Below are 18,542 nucleotides of genomic sequence, written 5' to 3'. Positions count from 1 at the left end.
TTCAGTAGGAAGTAGATAGAATTTAATAAGTATTGTCATCTGCTCAGAGGTAGAAATAATATTTTTGATATACGCATTTAGATAAACATCATAATCTACTACTTTGAATATGTGGCATTAGTAAAATGCTTTAACAACAATTTTAGTTTAGACCATTTTGGGTAGCTTTCATTACCAGTTACTTCATCCCATCATGATGCAATTAGCTTGAAGCAGAATCAAATCAACAAATCAGTAATCAAATTTAAATTATTATTCTTTATGTTCAAAAGCAGATATCATATTTATATAGATATATTGCATCGATTTTTTTTTCTTTCTTTTGCGGTTTCTCTTAATTTTTTTTCCTTGCTGAAAAGTAACTGCAAGTTCTGTTTTTATTCACCAGCTATCAGTTGTTGAGTGGATATAAGCCAGCACCCATGGATCTGAGTTTTATCAAACTGACCCCCTCTCAAGAAGCTATGGTGGATAAACTAGCAGAGAATGCTCACAATGTGTGGGCAAGGGACCGTATAAGGCAAGGCTGGACATATGGCATCCAGCAGGTAAGCACTAACTTCATACACTTAAAACAGAACTTATCTATTGAGATATTTCACAGCCAAATGGAAATAATGGTGACACACAGTCAGGAAAAAACAGCTAGTGAATGCAACTTTGTCAGTCAAAGAAAACCAAACATAATTTATAGCAATCTTGGTAAATAGCAGTATGATACTCTTTTACAAGCAGTATTAAAAATCTTGGTGGTGTATTCTTGTATGCTATCTAAATCTCAGGGTGAGAAAATTGCATGCAGGAAGCTAACATGCTCCAGTATTTTAGGATATGTAAATATTGACTTTCACTAGGGGAATCATTTAAATGTTTGCAGTTCTGGGAATTGAATAATCTTGTTTATCCAGGAAAATAAGAATGTAAACTTCTAGTAATAACTTTGCTGATATGTTTTATTTTTGGTAGAAGCCGTGAACAGAGAATATTTAAGTCAGTCTCAAAGTTCCAGTCCTACCTTAGTTGTTCTGCTCCAGTGAATATGAATATTATTTGGTAGTTATCCCAATGTATTATAAGGGAGAAGAGTAAGAATAAAGCATAGTGGATTAATAAAAGCAAAACTCAGGTTCTTTGGTTTCTTTAAAAAACTCAGTCAGTTGGGTATACCATGAGCCTAATTTAGTATTTTCCAAGACAGCTTCTACATCAGTTTTCCCTTAAGATTTTCTAGTCTTTTTGTGATTGGTTGTGAATTTTATATACAGAAAGGTCTCTTAATTTGTGTTTATGAATGTGTGGTAGCATTTCACAGTGACATTTTAGGACAATTTACCCCTGGGGAAAAAATGAGTTTTCATGGTTTTGTGCTGAGCATAAAAGGTCATTATTTTTTGCAAAAATGAGATAGAGCTGTTTTGTAGGTACATACCCTTCTCATCCTTGTTTTTGACAAAAATTTTAGTTATATATTTCAGTGCCATATATGTCAAATTTTGTTCTTCTACAGGACCAAAATTCATTTTATTTGCAAAACTTTTCTGTAAAATAATAAAATAATCTGGGTTTTTATATATTAAGTTAAGCACTTCACCTCATCATATACAGGTATGCTTATCTGACAAAATATGTGCTGCATATCTGCATTTTCAGTATTGTTCATTATAGTGTCTTACTCTGAAGCTGTCATTGTGTTACTCTGTAGGCTAGTTAGGAAATCTATGTTCTGTATTTCAGTCTAGACAGACTGCAAGTCAAGTCTTCTGTTTGCAGATTGGAATATATGTATATTCTCTACTAGGAAAACACTGAAGATAATTCAGTGTTTGTGCAACTCCCCTGCTTTCCTCAGGATCAAATTTTTCCCTAATAATGCACCTTTAAGTAAGAGGCGGCCTTTTCAAGTGCTGTTAACATTTCTGATGGAAAATGAATCATGAGAAGTGTTGGAAATGATGGTTTTCTGTTGTCAGGTAGGGGGAGGAGGTTAAATTGTTTTGAACTCAATATTTCAATGCTGTGTTTATGGAGTCAGTGCACAATTCATTTCTAGAATGAAAAACTGTACGTTCAAAAGAAATATTTCTGATATATAAAAGAAGGCACTGAAGAGTTTATACCATGTCTCCCATATTTTTTATTCTTCTAGAAGCCAATCATTTTCAATACAGGACCTTGCCAACTGGGAGCTTTGAAACAAATGAAAGTTGGGAAATTGTTACAACTTTGATAGAAACTTGACATAGCCCAAAATTAAATTTAGTTTTGCAACAAAATTTATTGGTTAAGATAAAGTTAAGAAGTTTCTGGAATGAAATACATCTCTTAGCTAATTATATTTCTAACTAGCTTTGGGAAAATCTCATGTTGACTCACATCTAGCAAATAAATTTTCTTAGATCTTGAAGACAATTTAACCTACCCTTTGTATCAGTGTATCTTTGAAAAAACCCACAAATAATTTTACCATATTTATTGGAGTGAATTTGCAGTTAAATTGCATGTTTTCTGAATTAGAGAGGTATTAGGTAAGAAAGTCATATATATAAGCCATATATAAATGGTGATGTCAAAACTTTCCCAGTGTTACTGGTTTGGGAATAATACATAAAAGATGTGTGGGTGGCAATGAAAAAATGTCTCCTTTACATCTTCACAATATTTTTATTATACACTGTCTTTATGCATGTTTTGGTATGCCTGTTGATATGTAAGGTTTTGCATTTGACAATGTGTGATGTGATAGCCATAAATCATTAGTTTTATTGTGGTTCCCAAAAGGCAGTAGAGTTGCTCAAGGCCACAACTTGGGTTTTAAAAAACACCCCAAAACCCCAAAAAACATTGATCAGACAAATCTAGTATGGGTTATCAACTAAAATTAAACACTTCAGAAGATCAGAAGAAATATATAGTCTCTCTTATGTTCTCAGTGCTATTGAACCTAAAATGTTGTAGCCCTGTGAGGAGACATTTTTGAGAGAGCAAGAGAGCAGAGGGGAAAAAGGAGGACTCTGATCTACTCACCGAACAGCTCTCTGTATTTTATCTACTGACTCCTAAAATAGTTTCCTGAGGGAAACTGGGAATTCTGGCCTTCCCTAGGCTCCCTTCCTAATAAATGTCCTGCTCACTGGATGATGAAGTTTAGTATGAAAATTAAATCTCTGCTCACTTTTTAAAATTTATAGTCTGGTGTGAGAAAACTCATGGCAGCTAGAGGTTTTGTTTAAAACCCCTTAGCCTTGTAATTACTGAGTGGTACATTAGCCATTTTTCAAGAGTTTTAAAAGATTGACTCCATAGTCTCAAAGATGTTTGTCTAGACAAATAGGATTTACATATCTACATCCATTCTGATGGCCAAGGACAGGTTTTTGTATAAAAACCTTATTGGAATGGTAACCCCTAGTTAAGTTTTCAGGTATTTTTTAAGCAGTTGGTGTGTATCAAGCTCTGATACGCACTCTGACACACACTCTTGACTACCAGGTTATGCTCTGAAAGTGTCTTAGACAAGTGCTTCTGCTCTAAAGCTTGACTGGGCTTAGGTATATATGAAAAATATTTAACTGTTCTTCATTACCAAGACAAAGACAGTTATGGACATGAAGAGTCTGGAGAATTTAAAACTAAAAAGCTTAAGTGCCTATGAAACTGATCACATTTGGAGTTGGAAAGACAATTAATTTGGTCTGTCCTGCGTGCTTATGCTTTAAACATCCATGAATTTTTTTACTGACTGAAGACTTTTGTGTGCTGAGTTGAGCACTGTTATTGAGAATGCAGTGTAGTGGTGCAATGAGCAGTGTCATAGTTATGCTTTCAGCAGAATATGATTGTAAATGTGGACAAGAGCTCAGAAATATTCATGACCTTCAAGAAGCAGATTTACAAGGTCAACCGTATACTTTACTCCCTAATTCCTGGCGGACAACTTACCACAGTCTCATGTATAATTAAACAGGTAGATGATGACCTTTTTAACAATAATATGTCTTGCAGAAGGTGCCGTGCTTTGGATATTGATGTTGATTTTTTCTTAATTCTGTAATCCTTCTCTTTTCAAATATTTCTTTTTCTTCTGGAAAAAAACACCAACAGCTGAGTTTCTGGATTGCTTACAATATACAGATAACAAATACTATTTATTAAAACCCATGAGAAGAGAGCAGAAGAGCAAGGTGCTCCCTTCTGAGTGTAGTGCAGAGATGCCTCTCATTTAGCTGGCATACATATCACATGGCAAGCTGCTTGCTCTGGGTGTTGTCCATACTGCTGTGTGCTTCTGCTTGACTCCAATGTGTTTATTTCATGGGCTACATTTTGTCATCCCATCATATTACTGTGACATGCTTTGGTACTGGAGTGATACAGTGACATGATGTTGTGCTGTATAATACTATAAACAGATCTTGCAGAGCTGTAAAATAGTTTCTTAAGGGAAAGAAGCTTACAGATGTTTTAAAGTAGATGAACTAATCACTGGGAAATATATTATGAGCAGCAATCATGCTGTGGCTGTAGGATGATCTGAATAATCTAGTAGGTCTGTTCAGTATGGGAGCCTCATCATTTTGGGATTATATAAAATGAAAAAATTAAAGGGGTACTCTCAAGTAGTTAAAGTATAAACTCTTTCTTTCTTTAAAAACTGTTGAGGAAAATGCCTTCCAACTTCCAGACTTTTTTTTCTCCTTCTAAATCCATTTTTTCTCCTTCTAAATCCACTGCTTGTCAGGCTCTTTTCTTAACAATATATAACAAGCTACATTTTATGCATGACTATATACAGTATTTTTGTTCTGCTGCTGCAGAGCCAGCCAGGAGAGGGAGCACAAGTTAGCTAATAAATCCTGTTCCCAGAACTGTCCTGACAGCTGTGATGACACTGATCACAAACAAGTATTTTTTGGTAGTACAGACTTACAGTTGCTTGTTGCTCTGTGAAGGGAAAAAGCAGGAGTGAAACAGGTGGGAAAAATAGATGTATTTCTGCTTAAAAGAACACATCCAGTCGCAAAGGTAAGTGAAAAAACAAGCAGAAAAATCAGTATGAAAATACTTGATGGTGTCTTCTAAAGGAGAACATGATTACCTGCAAGTTGGTGGTCTTGCAGCTGAGGAAATGGTAAATGTACAAGGGCAGATACAGGAGTTAGATCCAGGCAAAGAAGCAATATAGCCTTGCTGTAAGTGAATTAAAATAATCCCATTTGTGCTATGAGAGAAGGCTTTTTTTTTTTTAACCTTGATGGATTTTAAGTCCTGTCGTAACTACATGACTTTTTTCATTTGGTTACTTTCAAGGAATTTTTCATAACAAGATATGGAAAAATAGCATTGACGTATAAAAGCATGTATTTGTGACTAAATCTTCACAATCTAATGGAAAATATTCAGAACTCATATAAGTTTATCCATGAACTTAGGTATATTTTGGCATATCCATGAACTTAGTGTATTTGTTGACATTCATAAAACTGTGATTTTATGCATACAGGGGAATCCCAACATCCATATGAATAAGGGAAAGACAGAAAAGAGTCAAGCTTAGAGATCAGAAAGCAAATGACAATAATTTAAAGTACATTGCCTGCTTTGTCCATTTTCCTGAATACATGACTTCTAGGTCTCTCCACTGATTGTAGAGATCACAGGCAAAGATTCTTTCCCATTTTGCTTGTATGCATTGCCACATATCCTGATAGCTCAATCAAAGGGTATCTTGCTTTTTCTTCCTATTGCATTGTGTTCTGGCTAGAAAAGCTAACAATGAGAAACCCCATTTATACTGAAAAAAGAAAAAGTATTAAAAATCTCACAGCTTTACAATTGTTTATAAATATTGGCAACTTAAAATTTTCCTTCTGCCATGTGATAAACTTCTTAAAAAAGATGCTCTGAAGTTCCTATCCTAGAATAGTCAGTTGGTATTGCTAAGCAATTATGTGAAATCTTACTTCTCTTTGGCCCAAAACTGCGAGATATTTTGGTCTTTTAAAGTCAAGATCTTATTTTTTTCAGATGTATGGAAAGTAGATGGCATCATAAATTAAGATGAGGTGTTGGTCTTCTCAGGCTGCCTAAGGCTGCAATGCAGAAGAGGCATTGTTCTGGAAAGTCAGACTGGGTGAAATATTCATGTGTGGGAAAAATCAAGTTGTTGCTTATTTTTTCATTAAATATATATCAATCCAGCATCTTGTCCTTGTAAAAACCACTTATGTTACCTCACTTTGACATTTTACATGATTTACACTGATATATTAGTTCCTTCCATTTATAGTCAGGGCACATTCTGCCAGGCATTCCATATGGCTACAGCCCTCAGTGAAGATGGCAGAAGCTGTACATGTATTACTAAGGATACACATACTTCCAAGGTTAGAACTCAGCTGCTAGTAGTATTCCAGGCGAGGAATACAACCTCTTCTTTGGTTGGGTGCATTTGGATTATTAACGTTGCTAAGAATACAGCTTTGTTGTTCTTCTGGTTCTAATGCTCTGGACTTTGAAAATTACTTTTTTAGTAAATACCAATTTAGAACTGTATTTTTCCTTTTTTATGATTTTTTATTTGCATGATTTCTGGTTAAACATGAGCTGCTATGATAGGTGTGGAAAAGCTAGCCCTCTGGCTAGCAAGGCATGAAAGGTATGGTGCGGGTAAATGATCCTGCTGGCAGTGCCTGTGCTGCACGCGCACATGGTGGCTCACTGGTTTTCTGGCAGCACTGCTGGCAAGCTTGCCCTGTAGCATTTGTTGTGGCAATTGCTCAGAAATCTTTGTGATAGTGAGAGGTGTGGATCCTGGGTGTTGGTGGAGATCTGACAGCAAGTGGAATCAATTCACGGCTGTGGAATGAGGGTTTGCTAATGGTGCAAAGGGAGCTGAGAAAACAACAGCACGTCTGTCTCACTGGACATGTGCTGAAATACATTTGTTTTGTGCTTGCAGTTTAATATCCTTGCTTATGAGAACAAAATAATTTTAGTACCACACAGAATATGTATCTGTACAGCTCTTATACTTTAAATCACAAAATGTGTGTTCCCAATTAATTATTATCATATTTTTCCTTCACGCTTCCTACTATATATTTAAACTTTTCAGTCTTTTCCTATCCTTCTTTCAGTTTAGCACTTATCTACATATGTTTCTGGTGACTTTTTGTTCCCTTTAGTCTAGTGGTCTCTGCTATTCCTGAACTTCTTAGAGATTTGGGAAGGTCCAGGAGTGCACAGCTTTGCAATACATTATTTATAGCTCTGAAAACTACATTATTGTTTTCAAATGTCTTTTAGAGGTTTATATGATGCTTTGTTTTTTTGCTACTGAATTAGTGCTGAAGCACGCAAATGAATTACACACGCTGCATCTCTTGATAGGTTCTTTTAGAGCTGTTTGTAGAATTTGACTATGGTTTTCTTGTTTTGTTCTTACGTGAGATCTGTCTGTCCAAGTTCCAAGACCAGTTGTAAGTCCAGTGCCTCAAGATCAGTTATCAGTTATTGACGTGTCACAGACTCATTGAGCAAATGAATGCACTTTACATCTGACGTGTTTTCTTGGAGTTACTTTGCAGCAGTGTTCTTTACCTGTCACAGAAGTTTTAAGAGGCTTGTTGATATGTTTTGGTGTGTGTGTTTAGATGTTTTTTCTGTAGTTATTTTCCTTTTAAGAGCTACATGTAGTTTAAAAAATTTATGTAGTTAAATTGGCCAATTGTTGACCAATTATCGCCTAATTGATATCCTTATATACCCTACGAAAAATGTATGAGTGCCCATTCAAATAGTTGTTTGTCTATCATTTGCTATGTATATCAGAATCTGTCATGTACACTGTGAAAAGTAATACTGACTTTTCGTGGACAGTGCTATATCACTGACGTTTAACATTATTACTTCCATCCAGGGCACATTCTGCCAGGCATCCCCACTTTTTATGGTTGCAATGTTTTCCTAAGTAAAGTAAATTAAATTCTAAATTATTAATGGATATTTGTCACATGAAATGAAGATAAAGCTGTGTAATAAAATTCATACACTTTTTTCCCTTTTTTTTCTGTGATATGATAGGTTTTCAAAACAAAAGAATTATATAAATATCATGTATGCTACCTAGCTCAAACCATTTGTCTATTAACAAGTAGTTGCCAGACAAGCTCTATACCAAATAGTCTTCTGATGAATCACTGGACTGTCAAATCTGGAAAATTCTGGCCAAAAAAACTTAAGAAAATTAGGTTGAATGTTAAAATTTATTTTAACAGTCTACAATAACATCTTTGTATTGAGTAGGAGAAATTCAGTCTCTGTACTGCTTGGAAATGTATTCAGTAAAAATTACCACTCTTAGCTAATCAGTTTTCTTGTTGACTTGATTGCGAATGTACAAAGCTCAATCGCTGTACAGGATTATTCTCTACACTTACACCAGAGAGGCGCAGAAGGTCATTAGCACTAAAACTTATGATGAATATAACAATAAGAGGGCTTAATTCAGAAATTATTAACACATTCAAAATTTAAATAGATGTGTAATAAGAAAAATAAAGAACCAAGTTGTTATAAGAAAAACCTTTTCTCACATTCAAATTTAAAGATGTAGCCACAGTCTTGAATAGGTGAAAAAGGTCACATTGTTATTAGAAAAAAGGTCACAATGTTATTAAATTAGATCCAAGGAAAAAAACCTGTAAAATCAGGTTGGTATAATACATTAAATTTCTGTATTCCTTTTTTTTTTCTCTCCTTGCTCTCATTTTGTGCTTAGCCATTTTAAAAGCACTTATACTACGTTTCATTTTATACATTGGTATCAGCTGATTGCCTTTATGTTAATTTGTGTTAATGGTTGTTATGGCAACTACAAATGCATTAGTCTAACATTATATCATTGATAAGAAGTTACATATTTATTGTTCCAAACTTTCATATTTTTAAAGACAGTATTTCACAATGTTTTTTGGATGTAGAGTGCTTCATAGGAAATTATTTCTCTTTTTGTGTCCTTTCAATCACAAATAATCAAACTCATAGTGTTGCATCACCTCAGATGATCTGAGGTTAACTCAGATGTTAATTAACATTAACTCAGATGTTAATGTGAATGCTCTTATATCAAAAAATAATTTCTCATAACATTTACTTCAGTATTTGCTTGAAGGACACAGACCTTTTACACATCTACCAAATTAAACACTGGATAAAGTAGGATGTCAGCTTAAGAATTTGGAACAAATATGAAAAGTGGATCCCTCAAATGGTATTAGTGTTGACCCTGCCACTGTCCTTTCCACGAAATACAATTAGAGCTGATATGGTTTTGTAATTTGTGTCACCAGCAATGCGTTACCTTTATCTTTCTGTTTGCACTTTTAGCATGTAGGTAATGCCTTAATGTTTCTTCTCCTAGAGGAATAACTTGTAGGACCAGATTTCATCGAGCATTGGTTTATAATTGACCTTTCAATATATCCTCACTATGACAAGGCAAGAGGCAGATAGTCTCGCATCTAAGCATTTAAAGAGTAGCAAAAGATGCCTGCCAGATTTTTTTCAGAATGGATGTTCCATTTCTTCTCTTCTTGAAAAGATTGAAACCACATATGTTCCTAAAATGAAAACTGTAATGCTGTAAAAGAAGTAAGGTACTTTCACTGTAGACACTGTCTTCCAAAATAATAGCCACTGGTTTTGGACTTTGTAATAAATCTAACCAATAATAAAAGCCTCTCAACAGCAGCTATTTTTTATATGATATGTCCATCTGTAATTTTTAAAAATAAATAAAGATATTAGGAAAAACACGGAGAGTTCTATGCATGGTTTCTCTCATTGCCAACAAATTCTGATAGGATGTGAGAAGAAAATATGGACAAGAAAACAATTCTGTTAGTCACTAAAAATCAGATTAGCCACTTAAATAATCCAGTTAAACAGTGCTTTCAAATAAGATCATTTTGCAGTAGAGGAAAACCTAATCAATGTTTTCTAATAAACCTAAAATTCAAAGATTAAACCTTACCAATATTTTCATTTCAGCTGGAGAGTGATTAGTTCAATTATCTATTGCAAAAACTCTACACGCGGAACACATAAATAATATTCTTGCAAACCCCTTTATTTTGAAAAATAAATGTCTTAAATAGTTGTTACAGTAAGGCACGCATTTATTATCTATTTTGTAATTTATTAATTAGTGTTGCACACCTCTATTATTTTTTATTAGTGGTATTTTGTTCTTTTGTTTTTTTCACATTTACTATTTGGGCATTTTGTATATTTATGGTACAGTAATGTCAGCTTTAGTTAGAAACAAGTTTCTTCTTATGGTAGCTACTTTATAAACAGTGTATGAAATATAATTCTTTTGACTTTTCTGTCATTCTCTTTGGCTCTATCCTTGTTTCTGTGGTTTGTATTGTTACTTTATTAAGTAAATTTGACAGAAACTTGCAGGAGGTAAAATAATAAGAGCTTTGTTTATTTGTGTGTGTTGCTTTTTTAATGAATTCAGTCTTGTAGTTTCTAGACTATTTTTCTCTGATTCCTTGCCATAATTGAAGTTACATGATTTCAGTTGGTATAACGGTAATTTTTATGGTGTTATTGAAGAATAATCTTGTCTATAAGATAAAAAACACAGTTTCTGAAATGGAACTGGTTTTTCATACCAATGCAGGATGTGAAAAACCGACGGAATCCTCGCCTCGTTCCGTACGCTCTTTTGGATGATCGAACAAAGAAGTCCAACAAAGACAGTCTTCGGGAAGCAGTCCGCACCCTTCTAGGCTATGGTTACAATTTGGAAGCTCCTGATCAAGATCATGGTAATTAATTTTGAGTATTTTCTCAAAAAAAGTTTAGAATTTTCCACTCTGCTATTGAATTTTTTGGTCCAATAAAACATTTTGAACAGATGTTTCCAAATATAATAGGTGCTTTTCTCCATCTTCTCTTCTCTTAGATCTTAATTTTTTTCTTTCCTTTGTTTCCTTTCCTTGTCCTTTGGCCTCAAATGAATGTTTTTAAAATGTAACATTTTTACATTTTAAAGGAATTATTTAAAATTTAAACCAATCAACAAATTTTTTGGGAATAGTTTTATTTAATGCTATATTTGCTATTTCAAGACAAAATAGGAAAAAAACTCTGTAAACTCAGTAGACATGAATTTTATATTCCTAAAATTTTAACTTTAAATAATGGAGAATTCTACAGTTTTTGTACAATCTTGTATTTAAACACTTAAAGATACAAGATGAAATTTTCTAAAATGAATGATTGCCAACCAAATTTCTATGAATGGCAACCTGCAAGTCTATAATTAGATAGTTTGTTAGAGCCTTTAAGTCTCCTGGTCTTCCTCAGGTGTCTAAACCTTATTTTTTTCCCCTTCATATAGTGAGAGTGGTAAAGTTTTGACCTATTTAGGCCATAGACCTTCAGTAAAGCATTTCTGCAGGAGACAAAACTCATATCTAACTTGTACACAGGGAACCTACCATTTGGAATTTCTTTTCCAAAGCACATGCATGCTCTGATCCTTAGGTTTTATGAGATACTGCCATTAAATCACACTTAAGTATGAGGCATTGCTGAGACCATGAATGTGTAGCAAGGCTGGATTGCTGAGTATGTAGAGCAATGTTCCTCAGTGGAATGGACAGTGTTGGTGGCAAAATGCCGTGATCTCACTCTTAAATCTGCCAGGATGGGATCACTCTTTTTTTCCTTAGAATGCAGAGATTGTTGAGCCGGTTCTATGAATGGAGTTCGTAACGAAATGTAAAGAACACTAGTGCAATCCTTGAATCTGAAAGATGTTATCAAGGTTGTTGCAAAATTCCCTGAGGAAAGGAACTGCAGAACAGTATGCCACAAATTGATCTTTCTCCCTGAATCAGTATTCTACAAAGACTGGAATTGTATTCAGCAATAGATTTTTTTAGTCATTTTGGGGATTTAGATTTTGCAGTTTATGAGCTTCTCAAGTTATGGAGATGAATAAAACATGTCACAAGGATCATCGTTCATCAGCCAAAATTCATACTGTTATCAAGGGATTTAGAGCCCTCTAGTGGTGTTCTGCATCTTCAATCAATTTTTACTTAAACCTTAATTTTACGAAGTTCTTAGGTATTAGTTTTTGTGGTTTTTATTATTATTATCTACTGGTTTCCTACAGCAGCTGTATTTTTGGGATTGATTAGACTCCAGAAAGCATTTTCTTACTTAGAATCCAAAAAGAAAACAATTTATCATATACCATGCTTTGTGGTGCTTCATCTGTATAGGTGAGGTACTAGGGTCTTCAAAAGTGTTTTTAAGGCATTACTTGCATGGACTATCAAAGAGAAAACTTTACTGATAAAGAATTACGTGGCAGAGAGATGTGTTGCTTAGAGGAAACTTAATGAACCTCACCGAACTGAAGTCAGGCATGGTGGCATGAGAAGTGATGGTTAACTCTGAAGGATGCAATTTTATAGGCTGTCCTAGTGATATTGGAAATGTTGACCTTGATGTGTATGAGAAAATAGAAGAGGAAGGGAGAAGTTCTTAGCATGGCCTAACAAACAGGTGCAAGTAGGTGCAGACAAGTTTGATCTTATAACAAACTCAGGGAGAAGTGGAATTGTGGTGATTAATCTGGAATGCTGAGTTTTCAAATGTTGCACAGGCTTTATTTGATACATTACAAATTTGTGGGAAAAGATCCATGCATTTGGCCTTTTTTTTCCCCTAATCTGAGGAAAAGAATTGGAATGATCCTTGAATCATTTATTCGTAGCTGCATTCAGATTTCTAACAGCCTGCATGGCTGTTCTGCAGGAACATTCTTCTTTTCATATCAGTGCTCAAAGGGTTTCCTTTACCTTTTGCTTTTGCTTTCACTGTTTCTTGTCAGTAATTGAAAAGAGTACTTTCTGCATTGATTTTTTTTTGTCCCTTTATACTTATTTTTATTTTTTAATCCTTACAGCAACAAGACTGGATGTGTGCAGTGGAATAATGGAAAAGTTCAGGATCTTCCGTACAGAAAAGACCTATGCAGTGAAGGCTGGGAAGTGGTACTTTGAGTTTGAGGCAGTTACTGCAGGAGACATGAGAGTTGGCTGGACCAGGCCTGGTTGTCTGCCAGATCAGGAACTTGGCTCAGATGAAGAAGCTTTTGTTTTTGATGGCTTTAAGGTTTGTATGTGTTTATCTATAATAATATGAGTGGCTGCAAAAATTTTAGTTTTTGTGTCTCATTCCATGTATCACTGCCTGAGTTGCCTTCCCTGCTTTCGTTGATGTTTCATGACATTGTTTCTCTGTCTTTGAGGGCCTAGGCAGAATAAATAGAATCAGTATCACCTGAAAAATTATTAGCAAGGTCTGGCATTTTTATAATGTTTTTTTCACAAATTCACATGTTTCTACAATATATATAAAGAATTGACAACCAAAGTGGCTTAATCAAATTCAAAAGCAGAGCTATAACTAGCTATGAAAAATTCTTTAAAGTTTTACTCTGTTGTTTTCTCTATAAGATGTGCCATTAGAGAATAAATATGGTTCAGATTCTTAACATTAAGTGTTTGAGGCAAACTTTGATCCAAAGTATTTGTAAAAATATAAGAGTTCCAAAGAGTATAGCTAGGTTTTCATAGAAATCCTTACAGCTTAAATGAAGTATGATAGAACCACTAAGATTTGCTCAAATTTAACTCTACATGAAAAAAAAGACCAATTTAAATCTAGTAGTAAAAATATATAGGAAAATAAACCTTTATATTACTGACTATCATCAGAATAGATTAAATGACTCGTTGAAATTTTTAATTTCAGTATGAGGGCAAGTGCAACTGCTATCTGAATCTTAATTGTTGTTAAGGCTACTGATGACTCATTGTCAAATTATTTCTTGTATCTGGTATTGGAATTAATTTCCCTTATTACTATTAAAATATGTAACAGGAATCAACATAATTCCTGGATATTCCCAGCAAGATAAAGTTCTCAAGATTTATTTTATTTATGCTGTGGGAATTTGTTTCTTTCTTACTTCTGCATTGCATGAGAAGATGCCTTAAAAAAAGAACTGGAAAGTTGTTTTGTGAAGTGTTTTACGTAAACCACTCAAGTCCTTTATTTTTACTGGAATAGCTGTATAGTTGCCTTCTGAATCTTAGGGTTTGGTGTTTAGGTCTCAGTCCACAAAGCTATATGGTTGTGTTTGATTTTAATGGGTTCTTTCCTTGGTTGGAAAAAAAAAAATTTGACCTTCAAGATATTGAGAAAGATTCATTGGTTTTGTACAGCTTCTAGGATGGATACAGAGCATAAACATCTACTTGTGATGAAATACTTGAATAGGAATCCTATCTGTTATTGGTTATTAACATTTCTTTTCCTGTGCTTGGTTACAATAGTTCTTAACAGATGTTAATTTATTTGAAGTCCAGTCCAAGACCCCCTTGAAAGCCTTTGCAGTCTTTGAATTGAAAGTCAGTCAGAGGAATCATGCCCTCAGCTACTCTGGAATCTATCAGAAACCCAGTGCTTCTCTCATTCACAGACAGTTCTAGTCTTTCCAAAATCCGATATGAGAGAAAGATTTATTTTGCACAAAATATTTTAAGAATTATACTTAAGCAAACAATACAGATTGTTTGCAAGTAATGAATTTTTAGGCTGCTAAAGTAAATAAAAGCAATTGCTTAAAAAGAGTTTGTGGAGTAGCTATTAAACATTGTAATTGATAGCATATTATTGTGATTAAAAGTCTTTCATGGAGCTTCTGCAGAAAACAAAACCATACTCTCACCTTTTACTAAAATGTTGAAATAGCAATTTTCCCTGTCAGCTCTCTTAGCAATGTTTTATAATGCTGATGTGAGAGGTGATGTCAAGAAGTTAATTGTTGGCTTTCCATATTCAGAGTCAGCTTGGAGTACTCACAGACACAATTTTGGAATGATATTCTGTGAAAGTGTTAATTTTAATGCCATCTTAATTGAGGCAGTTAATTATTAGTTCTACCCACGAAGATGAGAACACATACATTGTCACTCTTTTTCTTTTAAATGCTTCTAATTATTTCAGGCGCAGCGGTGGCATCAAGGTAATGAGCATTTTGGCCGCTCTTGGTTGGCAGGAGATGTTGTTGGATGTATGGTTGACATGAATGAGCACACCATGATGTTCACCTTAAATGGTGAAATCCTGCTTGATGACTCAGGCTCGGAACTTGCGTTCAAGGACTTTGAGGTTGCTGATGGTGAGTACTGTAATACATCATGCTGTTAACTTGCGATTGCCTGGTTTTTGCTCTGACTTCACTTCAATGTGTTTCTTTTGTGTTCCATCTGCCTGTTCTAATCCCTGACCCTGCCTCCCCTGACTTGTCCTTTTTTCTATGTGATTAGTATTAGCCTTTTGGAAAGGGAATTTGCTGTGTGTGTGACAATGAGGAAGGGTTTTTTCTGTAGTGATCTTTGTGGCTGTCTTTTGTTGTGAGACCCTTTAACTGTTTTTCAGGGATGTGTCTGATGAGACAGATTCATGACTTTTAATAATTCATCCTCACTGCAGTAGATCACCATATGATGTAATAGAATTATAGAAAGTATCACAGAATTGTTTGAATTGGAAGGGACCTTTTAAGAACACCTAGTCCACCCCCCTGCCACGGCGGGCAAGGACATCAGATTTATCTAGTACTGAAGTACTGAAATAATACCAAGTGTCTGTCCAATTGGTGAGAAACTGGTAGTGAGTTTAAGCCATCTTTAAAGTTTTGTTTTAACACTGGGAGGAGAAATGACACCTGACCCAGTCAGGTGATACAAAACTATCCTCCAAAATATTCTGCTTAATTCTAAACCAGCAGATTGAGCTTTGTGCTTATTGTGGGGTTGCAGATTTCAGCATCCACAAGCAGGTGCTAGTTTACTGTCAAGACATAACTTAAGAGATTGCTAAAGATGGCAAAGATTGTGAGGGTCTGTCAGGTGGCAGATTGATTCTGTACCAAAGAAGTATCTTGGTTTATCAATTTAATTATATACCTGTGTGCAGATAGAAACAGAAAAGGGGTAAGAAATTGTAAGTTAACTGTCTAAAACTTCTGAACTATGTTCATGTTAAAAAAAATAAAACTTTAAGCTTTCATTATTTGTAGGTACGTATGTTCTGCCATAAATATTATACATCTGTTAAACAATACAGGTGTAACTGAGAGATAAAGTCAAATTTTTTGAACAATAAGAGCTCCACATGCTACTGTTGGGTTACTCATCCCTACCCTATTCCCATGGGAAATATGAATTTCATACTTCTTAAATAGGTAATTCACTCTTTGAATTTCAACCATTTCATTTTCATCTGGATTTCAGAGTATTTTACTTTCAGGAGTACTTTAGGAGATTTTTTTTCCTTCCTATGCCATACATTAGGAATCAGAAATATTTTAATTTTATTTAAAGTTACATAATCGCCACTAATTTTCTGGACTGGCTCCTGTTACTTTGCTGCCTTTGGATTTCCTTAGATGCTGGGGTAGCATGATGAGGGAAAGGGATATGAGAACTTGCTTGCTGTTAGTGTTGTATGCAAAAAATCATCTCGGTACCATTAAATTTTAGTGGCTTTCCAGTTATTAGTTAGTATACTCCCATTGAGGAAAAGTTTCTGAAAGAAACTCAAATTCCATTAAATTCTGAGGGTAGGCTGCATTTATTCCAAGCTGATGAAATCACAGTGCTGTACTTTTTGTAGTCCTTGTTTCTAGCTGCAGGTCCAAATTGAAACAGATCTCTCTGCTTAAGGAGTTCCTGGCTTGACACAGAGCCTGAAGGCTTTGGTAACCATGTCACAGACTTTATGTCAAATGTCTCAGGTTTTCCACAATATCCGTGTAACTCACATTAAGTTCCTTTAGTATTGTTTTTGTAGGAAAGTGTTTTGCCTTTGAAATAAGATGTCCTAGTCTGTTTTCAAGGGAATGTGCTGATTGATCTTATATTTAATAACTCCAAAGTTATATTTGAAATTATTATGGGTGTTTAATACACAAATATTGGAGACAAAAGGAGAGGGGAAGGGAAGACAACGGAATATGAATGTGTATGTGCAAACACACATATGAAATACCCAAAATAAATTTATGGAGCTTTTTTTTTTATTTTTTTCTTTTTGGAAGGCTGTTTTTGGTTTGATTTTGTTACTGGCTCTTTCTTAAAAGCACTGAGACCTTTCTGCAGGTTACTTCAATCAATGAATCATGTGCATGTTTTATTGCTGTGAAAAGGGACCTTTCTCTTTAGAAAACAGTTAGAATTTCTGGTGCAGCTGTATAGTAAATCAGACCTGTAGATTTAATTTACTTAGGAACAATGAAAAGGGGATATGGTGCTCTGCCAGTAATACAGCTTGTGCTGCATGTTAAGTTGTACTACCAACAAGAAGAGCTCTTTGGGATTATGGCAGATGAATGTATTTAAGAGATATCATCTCAGTAGTAAAATTGATAAACATAATGGTGTCTTATTATGCATTTGTAGCAGATAAATTTGACTGTAGATATGAACAGGTACACTTGTACAACCCAAATTTTATTTTGTCAAGTTGTGATTTCTGTGAGCAGGAACTGCTTGTAGTGTTTGACAGATTGAATCAGGAGGTTCATGTTGTATTCTTGAAAGTAGGGAACATTATGGAAAGTTTTGCTGTCATGTGCTTTTGCTATGTGTTACAGACAGTGCTAGAGGGTTATTTTTCTTGTGGTAGTGTTTAAGTATTTTTACTTGTTTTGCTATTTCATACAGTGAAATAAAATTTTCTCCATAGCCCAGTTATGTATCTAGATAAAAGGAGCCAGGTTAAGGGTAAATAATCTTTTTATGTAGCCTTCAGCTTGCAAGGGTTACGTGGGATCTGTGAATAATAATATTTAAAATGGCTGGGTACCCATTCAAAGATGGCTATTGAAATTAATTTTTATTCTGTAGAAAGATATGTAGCTGTCTTAACAGCACACCCCCTATGAGATGTCTGTCATTACCATGTACAGAAGAGCCCAAAACCACCTAAATAACAACTAAATAATTGGCAAGTTGAGGTAGAATTTCACCAGAGATGGAAGTAGGGTTTTCATGGTCAGGACTGGGACTGGTGTTTATATTCCATTTATACAGAGCCACAGTTACAATTATGTGCAGGGATCAGCTACATGTACAGTGCCTTCTGTTATCAGTGAGAACTGTATTGGTGAGAGGGATTGTCATCTTAATTTCACATTGCCTCCCTTGGCAAATTTCACGGGACACATTACCTTGAGTAAAAACATCCATGACAGCTTTACCTGTGTAGGAGTTTTTTCCCGTGTTTCTTTGTTTTCTTTCAGGGAATCTTGCAAATGTTAATTTACATTTATTACATTTTATTTATGCATGTGTGTTTAAGATACTTGCTTCACATCTAATCTATCTAGGAGGTTTGGGGTTTTTTTTGAAACCACAGGTAGATAGAAGAATTACTATTTT

The 18,542-nt window shown here is 34.7% G+C and overlaps 1 protein-coding gene across 1 annotated transcript in view; it reads left to right on the top strand.

Moving 5' to 3' along the window:
• The window catches only part of RYR2 (ryanodine receptor 2), a 284,661-nt gene that overhangs the window by 129,509 nt on the left and 136,610 nt on the right, over nucleotides 1–18,542 (top strand). Inside the window, exons 25-28 of the mRNA XM_031058757.1 lie at nucleotides 389–548; nucleotides 10,691–10,838; nucleotides 12,995–13,203; nucleotides 15,103–15,277. Coding sequence (XP_030914617.1) covers nucleotides 389–548; nucleotides 10,691–10,838; nucleotides 12,995–13,203; nucleotides 15,103–15,277 — 692 coding nt within the window. The remainder of the gene's footprint in view (nucleotides 1–388; nucleotides 549–10,690; nucleotides 10,839–12,994; nucleotides 13,204–15,102; nucleotides 15,278–18,542) is intronic.

Source organism: Geospiza fortis, unplaced genomic scaffold, assembly GCF_000277835.1.
Source record: "Geospiza fortis unplaced genomic scaffold, GeoFor_1.0 scaffold381, whole genome shotgun sequence".
In the NCBI taxonomy this organism is placed as follows: Eukaryota; Metazoa; Chordata; class Aves; order Passeriformes; family Thraupidae; genus Geospiza; species Geospiza fortis.
The sequence above is the reverse complement of the archived record's forward strand: the minus strand, read 5'-3'. Positions and strand labels throughout refer to the sequence as shown.